The sequence below is a fragment of the Hippocampus zosterae genome, chromosome 1 (genome assembly GCF_025434085.1).
Source record: "Hippocampus zosterae strain Florida chromosome 1, ASM2543408v3, whole genome shotgun sequence".
Classification (NCBI taxonomy): Eukaryota; Metazoa; Chordata; class Actinopteri; order Syngnathiformes; family Syngnathidae; genus Hippocampus; species Hippocampus zosterae.
The window spans coordinates 12,640,001-12,662,883 of NC_067451.1; the positions used below are offsets into that span (position 1 = coordinate 12,640,001).

At 41.3% G+C, this 22,883-nt stretch overlaps 1 protein-coding gene across 4 annotated transcripts in view; it reads left to right on the top strand.

The window, feature by feature from the left end:
* Positions 1 to 19,498, top strand: part of gria1a (glutamate receptor, ionotropic, AMPA 1a) — a 67,337-nt gene extending 47,839 nt beyond the window's left edge. Inside the window, exons 12-16 of one of the 4 annotated variants that reach the window (XM_052057691.1) lie at positions 7,856 to 8,054; positions 9,361 to 9,608; positions 13,106 to 13,220; positions 16,969 to 17,258; positions 18,997 to 19,143. In XM_052057691.1, coding sequence (XP_051913651.1) covers positions 7,856 to 8,054; positions 9,361 to 9,608; positions 13,106 to 13,220; positions 16,969 to 17,238 — 832 coding nt within the window. In that variant the 3' untranslated portion in view covers positions 17,239 to 17,258; positions 18,997 to 19,143. Of the gene's footprint in view, positions 1 to 7,855; positions 8,055 to 9,360; positions 9,609 to 12,412; positions 12,528 to 13,105; positions 13,221 to 16,968; positions 17,259 to 18,996 lie in introns of all 4 variants that reach the window. The other 3 variants (XM_052057670.1, XM_052057680.1, XM_052057660.1) reach the window with 3 other exon arrangements.
* The last annotated feature ends 3,385 nt before the right edge of the window (positions 19,499 to 22,883 follow it).

The following is a 22,883-nucleotide window of genomic DNA, read 5'->3' on the forward strand; positions in this document are numbered from 1 at the left end:
GGTCCATCACTGTTCAGTAAAGTAAAACCAGATGTTTGCCAAGGTCTCATTTCGATTAAACACAAAAGATACGGTACTAAGTACACTTTGCTGAAGAAGTACAGAAGTCAAAGAATAATTACGGTCGAGTGGCTGAAATCAGAGAGCTTGGACAATTTTCAGTTACCAACTATTGCTCCATCGTTAAAACTGTCATAGATTCGTTGGATAATCAGTTGTGGATTAATTCTAACACCTTCCAACTGTTCTCAATGACATTTCCCGGATTCTCCCAGAAGGCAAAGACGTCTCAGCACAGAGCCCAGTTCAACCATGTGCATGTTGGCGTGTGGGGGCATGTGCGTGAGGCCTGCACACCACTTCCCTGCCAACCCATTAAGCTTTCGCCTCTTACATTGTCTGCATTGCTCCACTTTTATGGATCGAGATTGAAACTAATGAGCTCTGTCACTCACAGTCTTGCCTGGTGGTAAAGGATATATCACAGGCCACCTGTGAGGATGGTGTATGTGATCTGTGATTTATTTTGATGTATCCTCTATGAACCTACCGAACACCGGAAGAAGCGGGTGGTAACACTTACGTCTATTTGATAGTCTTGTATTAAACTGTAATTTGAACCCAGCATGTTTAACTTGAGCTGTTTTTTTGGGGGGGTGGGGGGTGGAGGTCAAATATTCATTCATTCATTCATTCATCTTCCGAGCCGCTTGATCCTCACTAGGGTCGCGGGGGGTGCTGGAGCCTATCCCAACTGTCTTCGGGAAGTAGGCGGGGGACACCCTGAATCGGTTGCCAGCCAATCGCAGGGCACACAGAAACGAACAACCATTCACACTCACACTCACACCTAGGGACAATTTAGAGTGTTCAATCAGCCTGCCACACATGTTTTTGGAATGCGGGAGGAAACCGGAGCACCCGGAGAAAACCCACGCAAGCCCGGGGAGAACATGCAAACTCCACACAGGGAGGCCGGAGCTGGAATCGAACCCGGTACCTCTGCACTGTGAAGCCGACGTGCTAACCACTGGACTACCGGGCCGCCCTGGAGGTCAAATAATGAACAATAATTTGCCTTCAAGGATGCACTTGGATCAGCTCAACTGAATTAATAAGCCAATCAAGTCCAAATTTTGGACCTCGGAGGTGCCTGGCGGCAAACATTCTACCGGTGGTATAATGTCATGAAATACTGGATTATAAAATTGTCCACATGCCTGATATTATAACTGCATTGGTCCATGATTGGAGCCGAACATTGTGACCTCAATATAAACGAATGGAAGAGATGGCCAAGACTCCGTCTATTGTTTATTTATCTCTATGATTGAGATAATCAATCTGCATCCTTGTTTTTGAGACGTCAAATAGGTCAGTCAAAGGCCTTTGAATTACTTTATTCGGAAGGGGGTAAATCGAGCTAAAATTCGGCTCCATTACAGGCATGTTTGGACCTGGTTTTAGACAGGTACCGTTTTAGTCAGAGTCCTGACTTGTTGAATTGCCACTCTTTGCAGAATGTCACTTTGCTATCACTCTGCATTGAGATCGCCTTGAATGCTGACAATCCTTGTTTTGCCAGTGATGGAGATGCCGCTGCACACCATCGCATGTGCAAACAATTGTCAAAACCTGTGGGGGTACGGTACAGCTCAAAACAAGAGTCAATAACAGAAGAGGGCTTCACAGTTGAAGAAGTGGTGAGAAGATTTGGCCCATTTTAATTGGGTGCAATGCGTGCAGAATTGTGGACTTATGAGCTGATTTTCTATTTGATGCATGCTTTGTTTGTTGCCTTTGAGACGGCTCTCAATCACTGATAATAAATATTTGAATCGCAATTTATTTAGAATTTATTAAAATACACTTTTATCTTATTAAGCTGCATGTACTCGTGTATATTCTGAAGCGTGAAGTACAGATTTTTTTTGCTGATTTATTTCACGATACTACCCCACCCAAATTGGAGTTGTATGAGAAAACAGTATGAGTTATGCTTACTTCCTAGCAGTAAATGGAGAAGCACAAATTGTATTTTCAATCAAGAGAATTGCTCATCTCATTATGCACAACTCTTATTGTTTTTAAGTATTGTTATAATTAGCAACAACATTTTGAATCGAGTTACATTTCACTGAGTGGCACAATTATGGCATTTGTGAGCTGCTGTCACAGCGATTGGGGAGCAATGATTTATTCATACGGAGAGTTCATTTTGGTTCGCAGCACCACTTGTGTTTTATTTATCTGGGAAAAAAAACCTCACGCTGGCAACTTGTGATCACAAATGCACGCACCCGCGGCAACCAGAAACCAGTGCGGCACACAAAGGAGATGCACAAACTCCAACAGGATCTCAGTGCGGTTTTCACACTTTGTACATGGGCGAAAAGACGAATACGATGTCTCATCTGCATTTAAAACACAGTCGCACTCTTGTTTAAGGCAACAGTGGGGTTTGCCGCAATCAAGTGTGATGGCATGTTAATGGCTTATCAGTCAATCGCGCGTCTGTTAGCCACTGATTTAAGAGGAGACCTAATGAGACTTTTCTACCATAGTGGCAATTCCGTCGCACATTGGGGACGCTTGCTCTTATTGGACTTGCAGAGAGCGAGGCAGAAAAATTAGATCACTAAAGACTCTCTCGGCTCAGCGGTACTGTTTGGAGTGCAGAGTGTGCTACCATGGCAACGGCAAGGAGATGTTCTTCGAAGAGCACTGTGAGCTTTTCTCACCGCGTATGAAATTGCAATGGTCCAGCAACATTTTGTCGTTGTTTGATATAATGAGTACGGTAAACTGCTTCATCGTATTCTTTTTCTTTCCCGTGATGTTTTTCATCACGAGTTTTGCCATTCTCACTGCTTGTCAGCATGGAAAGTATGTGCATGAGCCAAATGATCAGAAAAGTTGAACAGCACAAAGCCACAGCGCATCTCTGTCATGATTTATTCACACAAGTGAAGAGAAAAATTGCAGTTACCGTCACTCGCTGCAGCTGCGGCACGCTTGCAGCAATATTTTTATACTGTGTGTCATGCAGTAGCATGCAAATATTGACCTTTAGATGGTAGGAGGAAGGGACGTTGATTAAATTATTTTTTTTCTCTCTTATCAGCTCAAGTTTGCAGATTAGTGAGGTCTCCAAGATAAAAGCTCTGCTTTAGTTGGGATATTGTTATCATCCCAAAGATGCGAATAGCCACATAAAATACACTACTCTTACTATTGTCCATGACGCACTTCTTATTTCACTCACCGTCTCCAAGCATTCCTCTGCTACAACAGCTTACAGTTATAAAACAATCTGACATTCCTCAGAGAAACAAAAAGAGGGAAAAACTTCATTAAATGGAACTTCAGTTCATTAAGCACATAAAGCATGACGTTGCACAAATCACCATGCCGCGCCATTTCAGATCCTGATGGGTTTTCGAACCGAAGCAGAGGAACAAAATTGCCTTCAAGTCATACTATGATTAGATACTGTTTCATTCTCATTTAAGACTCTGTACTTCCTAATCTATTTGTAATGTGTCTTATTTCTGTACACTTCCGAAAGTTATTAGTCACCGCTTATTACCATATCTGATGGAGGCGGCTGGTCCGAGAAATTGCTATTTCTCTTCTTAATGCAGCTGAAAGCAAACACCCAGCACACACATCTGAAATGTTCAAAGGCCCAGGTCACAAAATCCAAACGCAAACGTCAGTCACCAATAATCGATTAATCCTCCATTTACTCTCCGTTCAAAGTATATTCCCCTGAAGGGAAACATATTTTCCAAGCCTTTTCTGACATGCCTTCATGGACTCCCGGAAGGATTTAGCTTTCTGGAATCTTCCGTAGCTCCGTCATCAGGGCTATATTGGTGTCTTTATCCTTAAAATGGGTCCCCTTGATGAGCTCCTTCAACCTGGGAAAGAAAACGAAACACATGAAACCAAGCCAGGTAGGTTGAGAGGTCGGTCCAGCATGGCGATGTCTGTCTCTTTGAGGGAATGTCCGATGCTCAGGCACTGTGAGCAGGCGAAGGACCATGGTGAAGCAGCCACTAGTTGTCCTGCCGCAACTCTTGCCTTTTCTCACCTCCTAAATGAAGAAAAACGTCTGGCCCACACTGAAGTGAAAATTGGTTATTCGTATTGGGTTTGAAAATGGATCTTTTGTTGACACCAGTCGTGGAACCTTTCTGACACACCCTCTGAGCATGCAGTACGTGTGCTGGACTACGGAAGCGTGGGGCTGCCAATGCGGAGTAAAAAATGATTTGGACCGGCAAATTCAAGTTCAAATGTACTCGCAAACACATTTTGCTATAATGCCACGGGGTATAGGTACCTAGCCATAAAGTAGGCCACCATGCTTTTAAAATTCAAGTCTCAAGGACCACAAAGGCATTCAATCTTGAGAGATTAAATGACATTTATATGGGAAAATTAAAAAAAAAAAATTGCAGCAGACCAGTTGATATTTCCCTAGATTTTGTACGTAGGAGGAAACTCCTTGGTGTGAAAAATAGAAATTACAGTTTTATCACAGGCTCCCCTTGGTTTGCATAATTATATACGTGCCATGGCTTTTGCAGTATTCAGTGAGATTGAAAGGATCAAGCAACATAGTGTATATGTCGGTGATAATCGGTCTTCCCCTTCGGTACAGTCACAGCGCCTTTGTAGTGACCCCACGGTGCCTCTTGAGAGTGACGGCATTATTACAACACAAGGATTATTGGCAGTTTGAGCCCCGGATGCTCCCATCGTATCGCGCATGCAGCAAGCTTTTTTTTGTTTATTTGTTTAATCTCCTATTAACATTCCTAATTCACTACCCTTGAAAAAAATAGAATACCTTCCAAATGACTTATCAATTAATCATTCTAGCCTTTATCATCCACAACTGTGTTCGCGTAAACAGTCCTCCAACTGTTCCTCCATTACCATTTCATTCCGTCATTAAATGGAATTAAAAAAGAAAAAAAAGAAAAGAAAAAAGGAAGCAGAATGAATAATTGATTAATCATAGCTGTTACAAGGCTAAGAAATTACAGTGCTACTTGGAGGTGTTCCCTTACAGTCATGAGACAGCTTAGTTTTACCAAAGCTCTAAGGTAGGCTGCTGCTGCACTAATGTTTGATGAGAGCAGGAGAGGCTCCGCGGAATGGGCTCGGGGAGGAAACAAAAAGGAACAAACAGGTCTGGGTGTGCCAGGTGGTCGCCTCTTTGAGCATGGAGGACTCCTGTCACACACACACACACACACGATGGAAATGGTGACCTGGTTGTTCTCTCGCAGTGAGGTTCTTGCAAGCACACTCCAAGTGGGACTGAGTGTGTGCACACTTGAATGCCTCAGTGCCTGCGCCAAGGTGTGGACCACAACAAAGCCCTGTCAGCCCGCCTCCCCCCCAAACCCCCGCAACCCCAGCACATGAGCAGACAGGGAGAGGCGGGCGCAGCGGAAATTGTGGGTGGATGGAGGGAAGAGCATAAGACCGAACTAGATAGAAAGAGGGCAATTGAAGGAGAAGGATTAGACAGCTGTTTACTTGCCTCTCCTGAGCCCAGCAGCAGCAGCAGGAGTTTACTTTTAATCTCTATGATTTCTCCCTCAGCCTGTCTCTCTGTTTGTCTCTCAAGCAAGCCACCTTGCTTTTTGGGTCTCTCTCTTCCCCAACTTCTTTTCACATACCCCCAAAGCATTCATCATTTTCTGTGCCTTATTTTTTTTTCTTCACCGGCAACAACATAGCACAATCTAATGAAATTCTTGTTGTAGGATCGAATATGCTCTAGCACGCCGGCGACACTCATGCAGAAAAGCGGATCAGATTAAGTGTGTATGAATGGATAATTAATTGATAGTTTTGTGGCTTCTTTTTTTTTTTTTGTTGACCAATTTTTGTGGTCGGCACGTTGTTATTATTCGACGTTTTCCCAGTTTACTTTGGAGTTAGTCATTTTCCCCCAGGTTTATGAATATTTATTGTGAGAGATTAAAAATCTGGATTTGATTTTAACTATTTCTAGTCGCACAGATAAATCTACAATTCAGCCATTGTGTGTGTAAAAATGATGGAAAAAATATTTTTTTTCCATGTTTGACACATGCACATTGGCAGCAGGGGTGTAGAGTTTTTTTTTTTTTTAATCAAGTGACATTCGATACAAATGTTCCGTTTTTTTCATTGTTGAAGTCTCGAAAGCGAAGATAGACATCCCCCATATAATCAGACACACACTGGGCAGAAGGCTCCGTGTTGTCCAACACTGCAATTTTTTTAAAGCTTCACATTACGTCTCCCCTGGCTGCTCTTTCATCATCTAGTCCTCATCAAAAATAAAAAACATCTCAAATGATTACATTTTAGCCTCTCATTTTTTTCTTACGTAATTTCCACTTTAGAGACGTTCATACTCAGTTTAGGCTGACACAAAGGTGCCAATCGTGAGTTGGTCTTGTCTTTCAGATTTGTGTCATTTTAGTTGCACCAGCTCTGCTTCTCTGTGCCGTGGCATTTGACTGGGCCCAAACTGGAACATAACACAATTTCAAGCATTGCTGTTCAAAATGTCTGCTAATAGAGTACAAATGTACCACAACGAAATGGAGGGATTTGACTCAGCGGGTTCTGTTCAAGTCATGGAATCTCAGTTCCAGATTTGTATTTTGCCTGTGAAGACTACATTAAACTAGGTCGAGGTGTGAGCAACTTGAAAAGCAATGTGCTGTGTATGGATGAAAAACAAGCAACTGTAAGGCTGAGAGAGGTTGCAAAATAAGTAAGGGACATTGCAAAAGCATTGGTTTGTGAGCAACCGTTTGAAATGCCTTGAAGAAGTGAAAAATTCCTGGTGTATTAAGTAACAGACGGCAAATGGGTCGACAAGAGAAAAGAACGACCAACTATTCATAATATCAGTAACAACCACCGACGGACAGGAGTGATGGTTGTTCACAAAAACACCGACACTAGAAGACGCAGACCACACGCTGTCAAGAACAATAGAAAGGCCAGGCTAGCAATTGTCAAAAAGGCCATGTGAGGACACAAACTGTGGAAGTCTTGTCGTGGCTGAGGCTTGCATGGCTTTGTCTAAAACGGGCTAATTTATCTTCATTGGTGAACAAGATGATGGTAGCAGCAAAATTGGGATCGGTTTTGTCGAGAAACATTTTGTCTGGCGATATAAAAAAAATAAAAAATACAAGCAAACTAACCGGGAGATTTTTCATCATCCAGCAAGATCATGATCCAAAACACACTGGTGTAAAACCACAAAGGTGTTTTACAAAATCAGTCTTCAGACTTAAAACTGAGAGAGCGTGTTTTTTTTTTTCAGAAAGTATATTTGTTGTGCCATCACAAAACATAATGCAGAAGTTTGGACTTTCAATGAAATATTAACTTTTATTGGTTTTGAACTATTTCAAGTCGGTGTCCAATATTATTTTGTCACTGGTAAATTTGGTGATTTGTTACAACTAATGTTATTTCCTAAGTTTTGCATCGGATCCAGATGTCAACACCTAATAACTGAACTATTGCTCTTTGTTGTCTTGTCGTCACATTTTGAAGTCCAACTCAAATGTGTTAATTCTGGAGAAAAATTAAATTTGCTTCAGTGTAGGAGGCAGCGAGATGAGTGGGCCATGGGAAGATATAGTATCTATTTTTTTACACATGTGGCTAAGCTGTCCAACGCTGGTAAAATGATGATGCATTGCAGCAGTGTGACGCAATATACTGTATGTCATCACAATGGCTTCAACATCCGTCAAAATCTTCACGATGAAAACAAGCCGCCTCTTTGACCACCCCAATGATGTCATCCCTCTGATTTTAGCTCTCTGTCTGGCCGCATTGTTGGAGGTGTCTGGTGGTTCTTCACCCTCATCATTATCTCATCCTATACGGCCAACTTGGCCGCATTTCTGACAGTGGAGAGGATGGTGTCTCCAATAGAGAGTGCTGAAGACTTGGCCAAGCAAACAGAGATTGCCTATGGAACACTGGATGCTGGCTCAACAAAAGAATTTTTCAGGGTGAGAGTGCATCTCATTTATTTATTTATTTTATTTTAATATTATTTTTATTTAACCTTGATTCAACCAGGTTGGTCCCATTGAGTTTAAGAACCTCTTTTTCAATAGAGACCCGACCAAGACAGGCAGCAGCAGTCTATGGAAGGTTCCATGTCTTTGAATTTAGATTTACCAACATTTAAGAACACGAGTTTCTTTCTGGAGAAGATTCCAGATTGTAGGTTTAGAGTACCCAAAGGCCTTCCTCCCAATTTCTGACAGAGAGCAAAAGAGTTTCTGAGAATGCAATAGGGCTGTGTACTTTTCTGCCTGATAAAAGTACAAATATCGGCAGAAGCAGCCACAAAATTGCCTTATATATAAAGATGTGCAAGTAAATGAGCCTGTGGGTCACCAAAGCAGGCCATTCAACCCTGTGCAACTCACAATTGTGAGTCAGAGCTTTGCAATTTGGAAGGAACCTTACGCCTGGTCAACAGTATCAACTAGATGGAGTGTGCAGAAAACACCACATTAGTAGTGTGAGTAGTTTTCAAGGGTGGAGAGACTTTCGATCTTGAGATGACAAGTTTTTTATTGCAGTTTTGCTAACTCTCAATTGGCACTTCGTCACTTCCCGTCTACAGCGAATAATGATTTCGCCAACCATAGCGTCCCCCTTATGTTGTTTAATAATTCTGCGTAATTCTTATCGCGAAAACGCAATTTTAATCAGATTTCCTTTTTTTTTTACTAGCGCTGACAATGTATATTCACTTTAAAAGGTATTTGGGTTTAATCCCCCTTTGAAGAAATAGCTGGTCTTTAAAGTTGGACTGCTGCGTGCACCGTGAACAATTGTGAGTGTTTCCGAAGGCAGCGAACGTTCTCGTCAAGGTTTGTTAAAGTTCGCAAATGTTGGGCAGACGTTAGCCAACACTTTTCGTGTTTTCCAGGCCAGACCGTCTGGTGACCTTTTGGCAAACATTTGCGACCTTCAACGAACCCTGAAAGCGAGATTCAAAAACGCTCGCAGTTGTTTGCTGCTCGGTGTGCTTCATGAGGTTAGGCGGCAAAGAAACTGGAAAGAGCCACCTATCTCTCCATAGTTTGTGATCATTTATTATATTCCTCCAAAATTGGCAACTGTAAAAATGTAATCGTATTTTCAGTGATAGAAATGTGGAAATAAACAGCATTTTTTTACAACTGTATGCTGTTTGTAACTGTCTTCAAGAAGATGTTGAATACTAATCAGCAAAGGCCAAGTCTGAACTATTGTTACTGACTTTGTATCCTTCCCCTGATTTAACACTTTTTTCATCAGAGGTCTAAAATCGCTGTGTTTGAGAAGATGTGGTCCTACATGAAGGCTGCCGACCCATCTGTGTTCGTCAAGACCACAGACGAAGGCGTCATAAGAGTTCGGAAATCCAAGGGAAAGTATGCCTACTTGCTGGAATCCACCATGAATGAGTACATAGAGCAGCGGAAGCCTTGTGACACGATGAAAGTAGGAGGGAATCTGGACTCGAAAGGTTATGGCATTGCCACTCCCAAGGGATCCCCTCTCAGGTAAAACCCAGCCACTGCAGCACAGCTGGATAAAAGCTCAGGGAACCTTTTATAGAAGCTTGTGCATGAGCTGTCTTTTTATTTTTTCCATCACATATTTTTTTAATTGTACTTTTTAAACTACATTATTATAACACGATTGTGCAGTTCACGTGGAACTGTTTTGCATAGCAGTGAAGTTGAGTTCATCCTTTGGTTATGTTCACAGTTTGGTGTTGTCTTGATCAACTATTCCACTCAAACCTGTGAGCGCCTGCTTAAGTGTAGTTGAACATTTCCATCTGAGCATTTCTGATTGGATTTGATCATGAATTGTACTCTCAATGCAACCACTATCACATATAGCTAGTGGCATGTAACGCAACCACAGAGGAAAACAAACACATAAACATCCTGTAAATATGTCCATCGCAAGCCGCGAAGGCCCTCAAAGCAGGAGGCCGGTGAAGAGGAGCACATCCCACGCAGTCACCTGCCCACTTAAGTCAGGGCTCCCACGAGTGAGTGTTGAGTCCACCAAATTGAATATGTGTCCTATTCAGTGTGATAATTGATGAAACTAATGATAATGTGTCCCGAACACTCTTCTGCCATCGATGTCCAAGTGCAGCAGCTGCCATTTTGCATTACATCAACCACCATTCATGCTCCCGCTGCTGCAGAGAGGGAGAGCCGAAGCCAGTGGCATCTGAAGCCTTTAATCCAGAACTAATAAGGCTCGTTCGTTTTAATGAAAGTAGCCTCATGGTGAGATTTCATTCAAAAGTGCAAAGGATTCATTTGGGCTTCCACCTTGAGTCGCAGCCAAAGGTCAGATAAAACTGACAAGAAATGCTTCCAGTGCTTCAATCACGGCATCTTTTAAATTAGACTCAAATTTGATTCAATCGTGTAGTCAAGTGTTGAAATCTTTTTCAAAGTCATAAAGTCATCCTGATCTCACAAGTATTAAAAAAAATATAAAGATATATATCTGCTGAGGACCTCCAGAAGCTCTCTCTCAATGTGGTGTTTCATACTTTTGCTTCCAAGGTGCCACTAACCAAGTCTTGGTACCCTCACATTAACAACATATATCATTTTTTGTTGATGTTTTCTTGACAATGGACAAGAATATTGTTCTTTTCAATGTCATCAATGTACTCTAAGTTGCAGTGTGTGTGTTATTTTCTGTTCATCTGGAGAACACAAATGAGGTCTGTGTTTTTTCCAGATCAAAAGGAAATAATGAGATGCATACTTTTATTTCAGAAAGTAGGGATGGGCATCATCAATTCATTGTAATTGTTGCTGATTTATTGGCTCTCGAATCCACTGAGTCAAAATGCAGTGGACTATTTCGCTGTAACGACAGATGTGTGGTTGATTCGGTTTCAACTAGTGTGCGTCTAAAAAAAAATAATAATAAAAAAACATTTTAAAAAACATTGGTCAACTTGAGGGAGTTTACCTCCATGCTTGCAGGCCTCAGCTATGGCTACTTCAGGGGGCCGCCGTTAAATACACAATACAAAAAAAAAATAAGCATTCCAAACATTGAAAGAGAGATCTCATTCATGTCATCCTGGAAAAAAATAATTTAAATAATAAATAAGAATAATCTCTGTTGATTAATATGTAATCGAATGCTCATCCCTGTTGGAAAACTATGCAAATATGCTGACAATTATTGCCCGGACAACACAACTCTTGTTTTTACAGAAGGCGCCGTCTGCTTTTGCTGACGATAATATATTTTGGATTCGTCTTTTGATGTCCTGGCATACATTTTTCACATGTATGATCTCCTGCCACCAACACCGCCTGCCTGCCTGTTTAATCCCATCCCACCTCCCGGAAACAACATCAGATAGTCTTGAACTGTGTGACAAAACTAACTAGCTTGCTGAGCATCCATGTCCATGCACTTTGACTTCTTTCTTTCTGTCTGAGAGCAAGGCTGAGAAAGAATTCAAAGGTTTTACCAACTCAGAGGATATTGTACCTGTGTTCCCTCCAGCTGGTTTGTACAAAGTACAATTTACGGTTGCAAATTGACATTCCTGCATCCAAATAGAAAGGAAGAATGATACCAAAAAAAAAATCGAGCTGCATTGAGAACTGATTTAACTAATGTGTAATGTGATGGAAATTTTGGCAAATATTCACGTCACAATCCAAATCTGATTGCAGATTCTTCTTTTCTTTAATTTGAGCATGGGGAGTGTCTTTGTCGGCAGCCGTCAGCGCGAGGAAATGCACGCACTTCTCCGTAGGGAGGGCGCAACCACAAAGGAGATGATTTGAATGAGGATGTTGGAAAATCTCATCTAAAACCAGAGAGTGGAAAAATATTTCCGAGGCCTCCGACTTCAATCGACTTTGCCGAAAAATGAACCGTGAGATTTAATTGACTAGGAGGCGGCTTTGGGGTGAATATTGATATGTCAATTCCCATAGCGATCCGTATAAGCTGTCGTCACTGAAAGGAAATTGCCATCGGTAGACAGACTTCCGCATTCAACGCATCTCCATTTAGAGTGTCTGCTGCGTCTCCCTGTGAGGCCGCTGCTTGGTAAAACCTGACTCGATTGTTTTATGGGCATCCAGCATTTCAGCCTACGGCAGATGTACAACTAACATACATGTACCAAACATGTGCATCTTAAGGCCAGGGCTCCTGCTTCATATCAGTAGCTATATGCAGGAGTTTCAATTAGCAACTAAGTCAGTGTTGTCATAATCACCACCACCATGATTCTTACCTCGTTATATCTGTCGCATAGAGTGTCTCCTAACGGCTATCGTTTTATATTATTTTCAAGAAACCCTGTAAACCTGGCAGTGTTAAAACTGAACGAGCAGGGCCTCTTGGACAAATTGAAAAACAAGTGGTGGTACGACAAGGGAGAGTGCGGCAGCGGGGGCGGGGACTCCAAGGTCAGAGCCAGTTTGATAAACCCTGCGGGTAACCTACCACCACCAGTGGGTGCGTGGTGGGTGTATGGGGAGGGGGGTAACCGGCAGGCCCTCACTGCGATACCAGTCCTCCATTAAAAACAACCCCCCCCCCCAAAAAAAAAAAACCCAGATGAAACGACATTCTACTGCATCTGCTAGTTTAGTACAACATTTGTTTTGACTACATTCCACTTTGGTTAAACTGCAACTCGAGCATCAGTGATGCACAAGGGAGGGTGTGCAGTGCGCCGGTTACCCAAAAGTGATATAGTAATACACATCTACTGCCTTAGGGAGCGTGCTGAACGAGCTAGATGGAGTATTAATGCATATCACTTTGATTCCAAAATGTCCTAAGGTTGTTGATGCCATCTGTATTTATGTGGGTGTGGGTGTGTGTGGCTGCGCATGTGTGTGACGTGATACTTTCTCCTCTTCTTTAACAATAGCCCAGCTCAAGTATTAATGTGTGAATGTATTTTGCAATGTTTCTGCATCAATAACATAATATAACATGGTATAATATGTTATTTATGTTATTTCTTTGTGGTTGGAAGAATCCCAGTAAACCTAGCGGTGTTGAAACTCAATGAGCAAGCCGTCTTAGACAAACTGAAAAACAAATGGTGGTACGATAAAGGGGAGTGTGGCAACAAGGACTCCGGAAGAAAGGTTAGTCTCCATCCTGATTCTGTCTTCTCACAGCACCTCCCAGCACAACCCTGCCCTGATCCTAGATCTGTCCCAAAACCAGGCCAAGAGGCCTCTGATACATTGAGCACTGTTGCAGCAGCTACGACAGTACTGGCCCGTATATAAGACAAAAACAACGACCGTATTTTCCTCACTACAAGGCGCACCTAAAAGACATTCACTTTCCTCAAAAGCCGACAGGGCGCATTATAATCCGATGCACCTAGATCAATATTCAGATTTCTTGGACATAGTATTTTAAATGTCGTGCTTTGTTCCAGCTGCAGCAGTTGTGAAGGCTCTGTATGAATAAAGCTGTATTCTATTCTATTGTATTGTATTCCCCCTAATGTAGCTATTGTGTCTTCTATTGTATGCACCTTATAATGTGGTGCCCCCTACATATGAAAACTGTTTTAAAATAGGGCATTCATTGAAGGTGCGCCTTATATTCCGAAGCGCTTTATAGTGCGGAAAATACTGTACATTTTGAAGTTGTTCTTTTTTATTATTATTATTTATCAACAGTAAATAAACTTTCCATGACAATATCTAAAGTGACATTTACAAAAGTCAAATGGGGTCAGGGGAATAATTCTATCCCTCTGTCTGGATAATGGATAATTCATCTATCTATTACGTTATTTTTATTTTTTTTTTCAGTTTGCTTGATTATTTATTTGTTTGTTTACAAAGTAGGAACATCCTTAAGTTGTTTCCAGTTAGGCTAAATCTTATGACAATATCCTTTTACCTGCACAATATAAATAAAAATTATACTATGGAACAAACCCTGTTATACCGGTAGTCTTTAAATTGCTGCACAGCAAAAAGTAGATCACAAATTGGTTGTTGCTCAACTACGAAACATGACACATTTTAAGTATTTGTTATTCAGGGTTCATTTAGAGGACATGTTACTTTGGTTCTTTTTACTTTTTTTTTTTTACTTTTGCCTTATATCCGGGCACATACTCTGTGGGCAATCTCGTGTCTGTTTATGTTTTAAAAGATTGTTGAAAATATGTTTGTATGATTTTGAAATAGTGTTTTAGTTTTCTGTCAAGGTTACTGTCCTCCAATGATATACAAGTAATTGTATGAGCTTGAGTTTCTACAATCACTCAAAAGCCGAAAACATCATCAGATTCATTTCGTGAATTTTTGAACAAAATGGTGTTCAAACCTGAGTTTTATCAAATATGCCACTGTGCTTGCATGTGTTGGCACTCTGGTTTCACTCTCCGCCAGAGGCCTGTTCTCTCAAAAATTTGATTGAATTTCCCCTGGAAATGCCTCAGGAATTATTTGCCTCCTATCTTGCATTTCAGTACAGCACTTCTTATTACGCAATTCTTTTTGTTGCTGGGAAACAAATGTTTATCCCAAGGAAACAACCTGGCAACTAGAACGGTGTTGAGGAATACACATCATTCTCGAAACACAGATCGAAAATAATGTTTTTAAGACGGTTCTGAATATTTGCCCGCAGGGACAACCCTTTGGAAGGTTGCAAATCCCCATGAATATTGTTTAATGAGCAGAAATGTTATTTGACAGAAAGAATTCGACTCTGAAAAATCATCATGTTGTTACAGTTTAGCCTGATAAACCTGCGGCCAGTCATGCCTTCAGAACACTTTAGTTGACACCCACCCTCCCATATAAATCTGAATTAGATCAAAACAATTATGAATATTTTGTCGATGTATCTATATTAAACACACATCTGTCGAAGCGCTTTAGATGAGTAAAAATGACTAAATGACTTAATTAACAATTCTAAAACTAAAGTTATCGATCCCTTTTTTGCATTGATTCAATTGACATCGGAAATGCATTATTGAGTCATTTACAAAAAATATATTCCAAAGCGTACATCATGTAATGCGTGGCCTGTGTCATGAAACCAGTGAACCATAACCTGATTTGCATTTGGTATCTCTGGATAACTCATCTCACAAAACGGGTAATTCGCATCTGACCAATGTGGCGAGATGTGAGGGCATCTGATGTTGCACAGCACAATGGTTGTGTCTCAGATAATAGAAGCCTTCATGAAGTTCAAATCTGCAGTCAATACTGTATCTTGGGTGTAGACATGAATGCTTAAGTGTGATTACAAGCTGCATTATTACTCGTGTCTTGTACAGATGCCCCTGCGGTTCTGAGAGCAGTCACTGTCATTGATTGGGTCTGCGCTTTTCATTCTGAAAGCAATAGAACTGAAACTACTTTATCTGTTGAGATTAATTATTGATGTTATCCGGTTAAATTGTACAGCTGTTCTTTCTGAGACAGGCCTTCAATATGTTTTTATTGTAATAGTTGTTTTTTTGCATTTTGCACGTGTGTGTGTGTGTGTGTGTTACGTGTGTGTGTGTGTGTGTGTTACGTGTGTGTGTGTGTGTGTGTGTGTGTGTGTGTGTGTGTGTGTGTGTGTGTGTGTGTGTGTGTGTGTGTGTGTGTGTGTGTGTGTGTGTGTGTGTGTGTGTGTGTATGTGTGTTGCATTTTCCAGTGGTCAACCCTAATGTTGTGGCTGACTGGATGAACGTAAAAATATTCAAGTCACCTATCACTGTCAATATTTAGGCTTCAATCAGTTTGGAAATACCGGTACTGTATTGAATTGATGTAACCAGAAAGTTTGGTTAGGTTAAGTTTTATTAAGGCAATGCAAACCCGTTATTTTTGGTTGTCCTAATTTAAAATAATTAAATTTGATTAATTACATAACTTTAAGAATCCTTTCGGTTGAGTCAAATTTGTACATTTGAACAACGTACCTGTATATATTTTTCAATTTGTCTCCAAGATTTAAAATTGTCATCATGCTTTATTTTTTTTAATGTGTGAAATGCATTTGGAATAATAGGCAAGGACATTCAAAACAAAGTACAGAAACAAGTTAGCTTTCTAAAACTACTTCAAGACCTTATAGTGCAAGAAAGAAGATAAGGCAGCTCGTTAAATTTAGCATGCTAACCTTTGTTGAGCATACATACCACATGGAACACAGCAGCAAATTTAGAAGTTCACACACTGCAGACAGTCATACTGAAGATACTTTCCCCGCTATTTGACATTTTATGGACACTTTTCGGTTTCATCCCGTTCAGGTAGTGTAGCTACCTGCTTTCACCATGACTGAACGACGTCGCCTCCATGGAGGGCTGCTAGTCAGGCACAGCTATAGGGTTAAAAGGAAAAATGATTAAAATAACCACAAGGTTATGAAATTGCAGTTTTTTTAAATTTTCTTATCAATATTATGAATGCCCGTCACTGCTCGGGTCCATTTTTGCCACAAGCTTTAAATACTGTGCATGCACACAATTAAAGTTTTAAAAAAAATAGATTGGTCCAAATGAAATGATTACATTTGGTGACTTGCATTATATCAAAGTAAAATAAATAAATAAAAATAGGTTTAACCATAAAAATAAATTGAAATATGAAGTCACTTGAAAGAAAATAAACAAATATTTGTAAACAATTTGAATTGAAAATAAATGAACGAATGACATCAGTTATACTCTTTTCAATGTATATATGAATGCGCAGGACGGTATGAAAGCATTCTCCCACGTAATTCTATATGCGTATATGTGTGAATTGGACCGTTTTCAGTCAATCACGAGTATGTAAATGTCAACGTTGTCTGTTACTGCACTCCAAAATCTCTGCTCACCGATATGGCTCTGGTCGTCCTGTCACTTCCTCCAGGACAAGACGAGTGCTCTGAGCCTCAGCAACGTGGCCGGAGTCTTCTACATCCTTATTGGCGGCCTGGGCCTGGCCATGCTTGTAGCACTGGTGGAGTTCTGCTACAAATCCAGGACCGAGTCACGTCGAATGAAGGTGTCAACCGCACGAGCCGCTGCTGCCTCAGCTGCTCAGGCCTTTCACTGCTCAGCCTTAGACAGTGGTGCTAGCGCCCCCTACACAGAGCTGCAGAGCTACGGCCTGTACGCCAACAACACTGTTAAGATATAAGGGCAGAGCACAGCAACGGGGTAGGAAATGCTGTGATTAAGCCATAATGATGATGATGATAATGATGATGATGATGATGATGATGATGACGACATCTGCCTCCTCATCCCCCGCCCATCTAACCGTGGCCGCATTCGGGCCTTCCACCGTAGCTCAAACGCTCTCCTGTACCTCTCTTTCTTTCTGTCGCTCCTTCGTCAAGTTTTCGTGTTACTGATGGCCTGCAAATGTCCCAAATCTCTTAATTCAAGATTGCCCTCATACCTGTTTAACTGTTCGTGCCAAACATCAAGTACTTCCAAGTAAAAGATGATTTATCTCTGAGGCAAATTTATATTTATGGACAAAATCAATGAGCCTTAAACTGGGCTCATATGAAGATCATGATGAACGCATTCACTACTCAATCAACCCATAGGATGAGCCTTCGCAGAATCGAAATGCCTTATCGGAAAATCAGAAAGTTGAATCCTTAAATAAAATACAAACTTCACCCATTACGATAAACACATAGCCACACAATCTCATGAAATCCATCTCAGTAACTGGATCCAATATGTTTCTTTTTCAGCGAGAATGTAGACCTCCATCAAGGCAAAACAATTCTGACATGATCAGCAACTCAATGAAATCTTGATACTACTCACTGCGTATGACTAAAGTTTGATTTTAAGATAATACCATATGCGTTCTTAAGGGGGATTTATAGTCATAAATGCACACATCTGGCAACATGACAAAAATGATGTGCACCTTTCTCTGTCTCTGCACCTTACTGTTATGGTTTCGTTAAGGCCTGTGCCGCAGCCCTCCACAAAGTTTTGTTGTGATTGTGCATTCCGCATAATCCTGAATTCCATTTCCCCTCCTGTGTATCTCATAAAGATATCCACCACATGTAGTATACACCTTTGCATCGTAAAAACGATACAGGAGAAACAGCTCTATGATGTTTATCTCTTGACAGAAGATTGTTGGTGCATCTGTGAGTGAAGGGACTTGTGTGTTCATACGGACACATACACACGGCCCCGTACACACATAGCATAGACAAAAGCTCATGTTGGACGACGGGTATAGAGGCAATTTGAATTACAGTGACATATTAATCTACATCTGAAATCACTCTGAAATGAATCTGTCGCCTGCTCTTTCTGCTCTTTTCGCTGACTGTCTCGCAAAGCAGAGCCCATTGTGGTGAACATCCTTTATATGTATATTCCAAAACGTAGGCCTGTGTTCCATCATTGCTTTAACGGAGTATCTTCTTATTGGACTTCACGAGTCTCAAAATATGGAGCGGTTCCGATCTACTTCCCGCCTGATAAATACGATATTCGCTGAATTCAGTGAGCGATCAACAACGTGATTTGTCTTTTGACATCCATCACCTCTTGAGTTTTGGTGTTGTCTTTTGAAAAGCGGAATGAGCACAACACTGAAAGCAAGCATTGGTCATCACGTGCCCTCATAAAGGTTATGATTGTCCTTCTGGAACATCAGATGGTCTGTCACCTCAGCAAGGTCTGGAAACCTTTTACATTGAAGAATTGCAGAGGCCACTCGACTGCTGGGAATATTCATAGTTACTTGGGCATCGGTCCGCAGCACATTCAGAGAGGCAGAAATTCACTGATACACAGTACTGATAACCGTGACGATTATAGTAGCGATTGCGTCAATTCTTATCGGATAGTCCAAAACATACCAAATCATTTTTAATTTGCAGTCTGATTGTAACGTGTCTTTGTCCAACAGCAATCCATTAACGACGCCATGCGCTGCTCCACCCTGACCAGGATGAGCGGTAATGGGAGCGGAGGAGAAAATGGACGACTACTCACCCACGACTTCCCCAAGACCATTCAGACACTGCCATGCATGAGCCACACTGCGAGCCTGGGGCTGGGCGCCTCGGGAATGTGATCACCTGACGGGGGGAGAAGGAGTGGCCACAGGAAATGGGCAGGGTGGAACAGGAAGAGGACAAGACTCTGATGGCGTCCAAAAGAAATCTTGGCTGTGTGGTTTGACCCATCAATTCTCCTGGCTGTGCCCAATTTGTACAAGATTCCACTTACTGCCAAAATGCACTCTGCAAACGTTCCTTACAACCTACAGACTCAAGACATTTTTAATATGTGGATATAAAAAAAAAAGCGAGAGAGAGAACGAGAGAGAGAGAAGAGGAAGTGTGTTGCAATAAAGAATCTGGGTGTGTTTTTGCAATTTTTTTATCGTGTTCTCTGCTGTGGGGGGGGGGGGGGGGGGGGACAAAAAACAACTTTATTCTTCAGTGTGCCATCTGCATTGTGCCATTGCAATGGAGTTGTTGACTTTAGTCTGTGTGCAATAGTTTCTCCTCTCCCGTTGACCCTGTTCTACCTTGATGCTTTCCAGTGGCAGAGGGGGTTTGCACTGATGTGGTGATGAAGGCAAATACTTGTGACTGCTACCATTTTTTTTCTTTATTTTTTTGTGGACATACCTGCACTCTTTCACACTTCCATGTCGATGTCGGGAGGACCAAGTGCTCTGTGTAGCATAGTTTTAAGTATATGGCTTGCACTGATGCATTGTAAAGAGTGTAGTTGAGTTGATTCACTCACTATTAAAGGTTGATGCTACAAAAAAACATGCATTGCTGCTACACCTCTTGGAACACATCATGCCTTGTCGTTGCGCCATAAGACCATTATTTGTATGCACAAAGGTTTTATGTGCTGCTCGGAGACTGACCTTTTCAGAAAGAAGAAGGCACAATGGCGCAATATAGTGACTATGAGTGACCTTACACTGTATTCTGCTGCTGTGAGATTTCTGGTACATGTCACGGCTATATTGTGAAAACTGCTAGCAGCACATGTTGAAGTGCAAAGAAATCTACTGGCAAAAAATGTTACTGGAATCGCGCTGATTCTTCACTGTCGTACATATGAGGTGATTTTAAAATGGGTTTGGGCAGTGCTGCAACATCGCCTTGAAAAAGTATTCGTACTCCTTGAATCTTTGCACGTGATCAATCACAAAGTTGAAAGTACAGTATTGTGTTGAGATTTGATGTAATAAATCAAAGCAAAGTAACACTTAATTGTCAAGTAAAATGAAAATGATCTACAGTTTTTAAATTAGCATTGAATATAAATTTGTAGTGGTGGTGTGCATTTGTATCCAGATCCAGACCGGTCAAGGAATTAAATTGAAGAGAAGTTTAAAGCAGCTAAGAGACCCATGGTCACTCTGGACGCATTGCAGAAATCCACCGCTCAGGTTGCAGAATATGTCCACGGGTCAACTATGAATTGTATATTCCACCAATTGGGCATTTACAAAGCGTGGCAAGGAGAAAAACAAAAGTCCCGTGGACACCGCAAATAGGGGGAAGAAGGCGCCTTGGCCAGATAAGACCAACGTTTGATTTTCTTTTTTTTCTTTTCTTTTTCTCTTTGATTTTCAAAGCACTATGTTTGGCAAAAAAAAAAAAAGAACACTGCTGCAGGGTCGCTGTTCTTCAGGATGCTCGCTAGTCAGAGTTGATGGGAAGCTGAATACAGGGAAAGCCTGGAAGAAAAAAAACATTGAAGTTGGTCTTCGTAAGGTGAAAAAATGTGGAAAAAATTGACTGCATATGACTACTACTAGTCATACTATAAACGCTGATGAATTGTAACTCAATAAATTGAATGTCAAATCACATCTAAAAATTAGAGGACAATTAAACAATCAAACAGAATTCTTACAATACAATACAATACATACTGATTTATATAGCACTTTCACAACATTTCTTGTGGGTTAAACCCCGACTCTTAATTTAGCGTGTGTCAGGCGCTAATTACAGTTTCAGATTCTACAATTACCACTTTATCAATAACAAAGTAGAAATTACCATGCAGGTGACACATTGTATATGCCAGTGTTTCCCAACCTTTATTAATCCAAGGGGCGGTCCGGTAGTCCAGTGGTTAGCACGTCGACCTCACAGTGCAGAGGTCGTGGGTTCCATCCTGGCTCCGGCCTTCCTGTGTGGAGTTTGCATGTTCTCCCCGGGCCCACGTGGGTTTTCTCCGGGTACTCCGGTTTCCTCCCACATTCCAAAAACATGCATGGCAGGCTGATTGAATTCTCCAAATTGTCCATAGGTGTGAGTGTGAGTGCAGATGGTTGTTTGGCTGTGTGTGGCTTGCAATTGGCTGGCAACCAGTTCAGGGTGTCCCCCGCCCACTGCCGGAAGACAGCTGGGATAGGCTGCAGCCACGGTCCTTGTGAGGATAAGAAAATCGGAAAATGGATGGCTGGATATTAATCCAAGGCTAATACTGTATTTTACATCACAAAAAAATAACTAAATAATCATGGCACACCACTTTGAAATACGCAGCGCACAGCAAAAGAATTCACCGAAAGTATAAACACAGGTTGTGTACCGTCTGTCACCTTGTGGAAAATCAGTTGATCTATACGTGGTTGGCATAGATAAATTAACAAATATTTTTTCGGCGGCACGGTGGTTGGCTGATTAGCTCTTCCACCTCACAGCACAGAGGTCTGGGGTTCAATTACCGTCTCCAGACGTCCTGTATGGAGTTTGCATGTCCTCCACGTGCCTGTGTGGCTTTTCTCCGGGTACTCCGGTTTCCTCCCACATTCCCAAAACATATATGGCAGGTTAATGGAACACTTTAAATTGTCCTTTGCTGTGATTGTGAGCGTGAATGGTTGTTTGTCTGTGTGCCTGTGATTGGCTGGCAACCAGGTGCCCGAAGACGGGTGGGATAAGCTCCAGCGCACCTTCTGAGGATAATGGATGGATGAAATTTTTGTTTGTCTAAATGATAAAGTTTGACATTGGATAATTTCCTGTGACACACCTGAAGCACACTAATTGGCAATCACTGGAATATGCAATTAAAGTCAGAGGCTGTTGGGGGGGCTAGTTTGGCATTGGGGGCAGAATTAATATTGAAGTACTTTCCAAGCCCTCTGTCCATTTGAATAGTTACTGCAGTGGAATGTCAGACAAAGTAGATGAAAGCAAAGCGCTATGTTAAATTACAGTCATTTATCACCCTGGAATACATTGTACATCGCAAGTTGTTCATTCCTAAAGCTGTGATTTTTACCTGAAGGTGACTATGAAGGTTGTGGCTACATGTCTTGTTGGATGATCCAATACACAATGATATGTCTGCTGCCATATCATTGACAGCACCATCTACCTGATACCGTCGCTTCTTCCTCGTAAGACGTCTGTTTGTTCTTCCTTTTCTGCTTTCCAAACTACCAAATTTCGAACTTAAGATCTTATCTTATCAATCTTACCGTTAATGATAAATAAACAGTTTCCCCAAATTCATACATATCAGCGCCTATGATGTACAGTATATAAACACAATTTCCTCTCTCGGATGTTTGCTTTGCAATCACATCTCTATGTAACTGAACTGCGTGCATACTTTACTTCTGTCTTATTGTGCTGTTGTAATTCATTCGGTCGCAGCACACCACTCCTCAATGGAGGTTTCATATTCAGAGGTTTTATATGCCATCACATGTTTATATAAAAAAAAAATCTATATTTAAAAAAAAAACTCAATGTTTGTGTTATAGAGGAGAGTTGGATTGCCAATGTTTCACACTTTGGT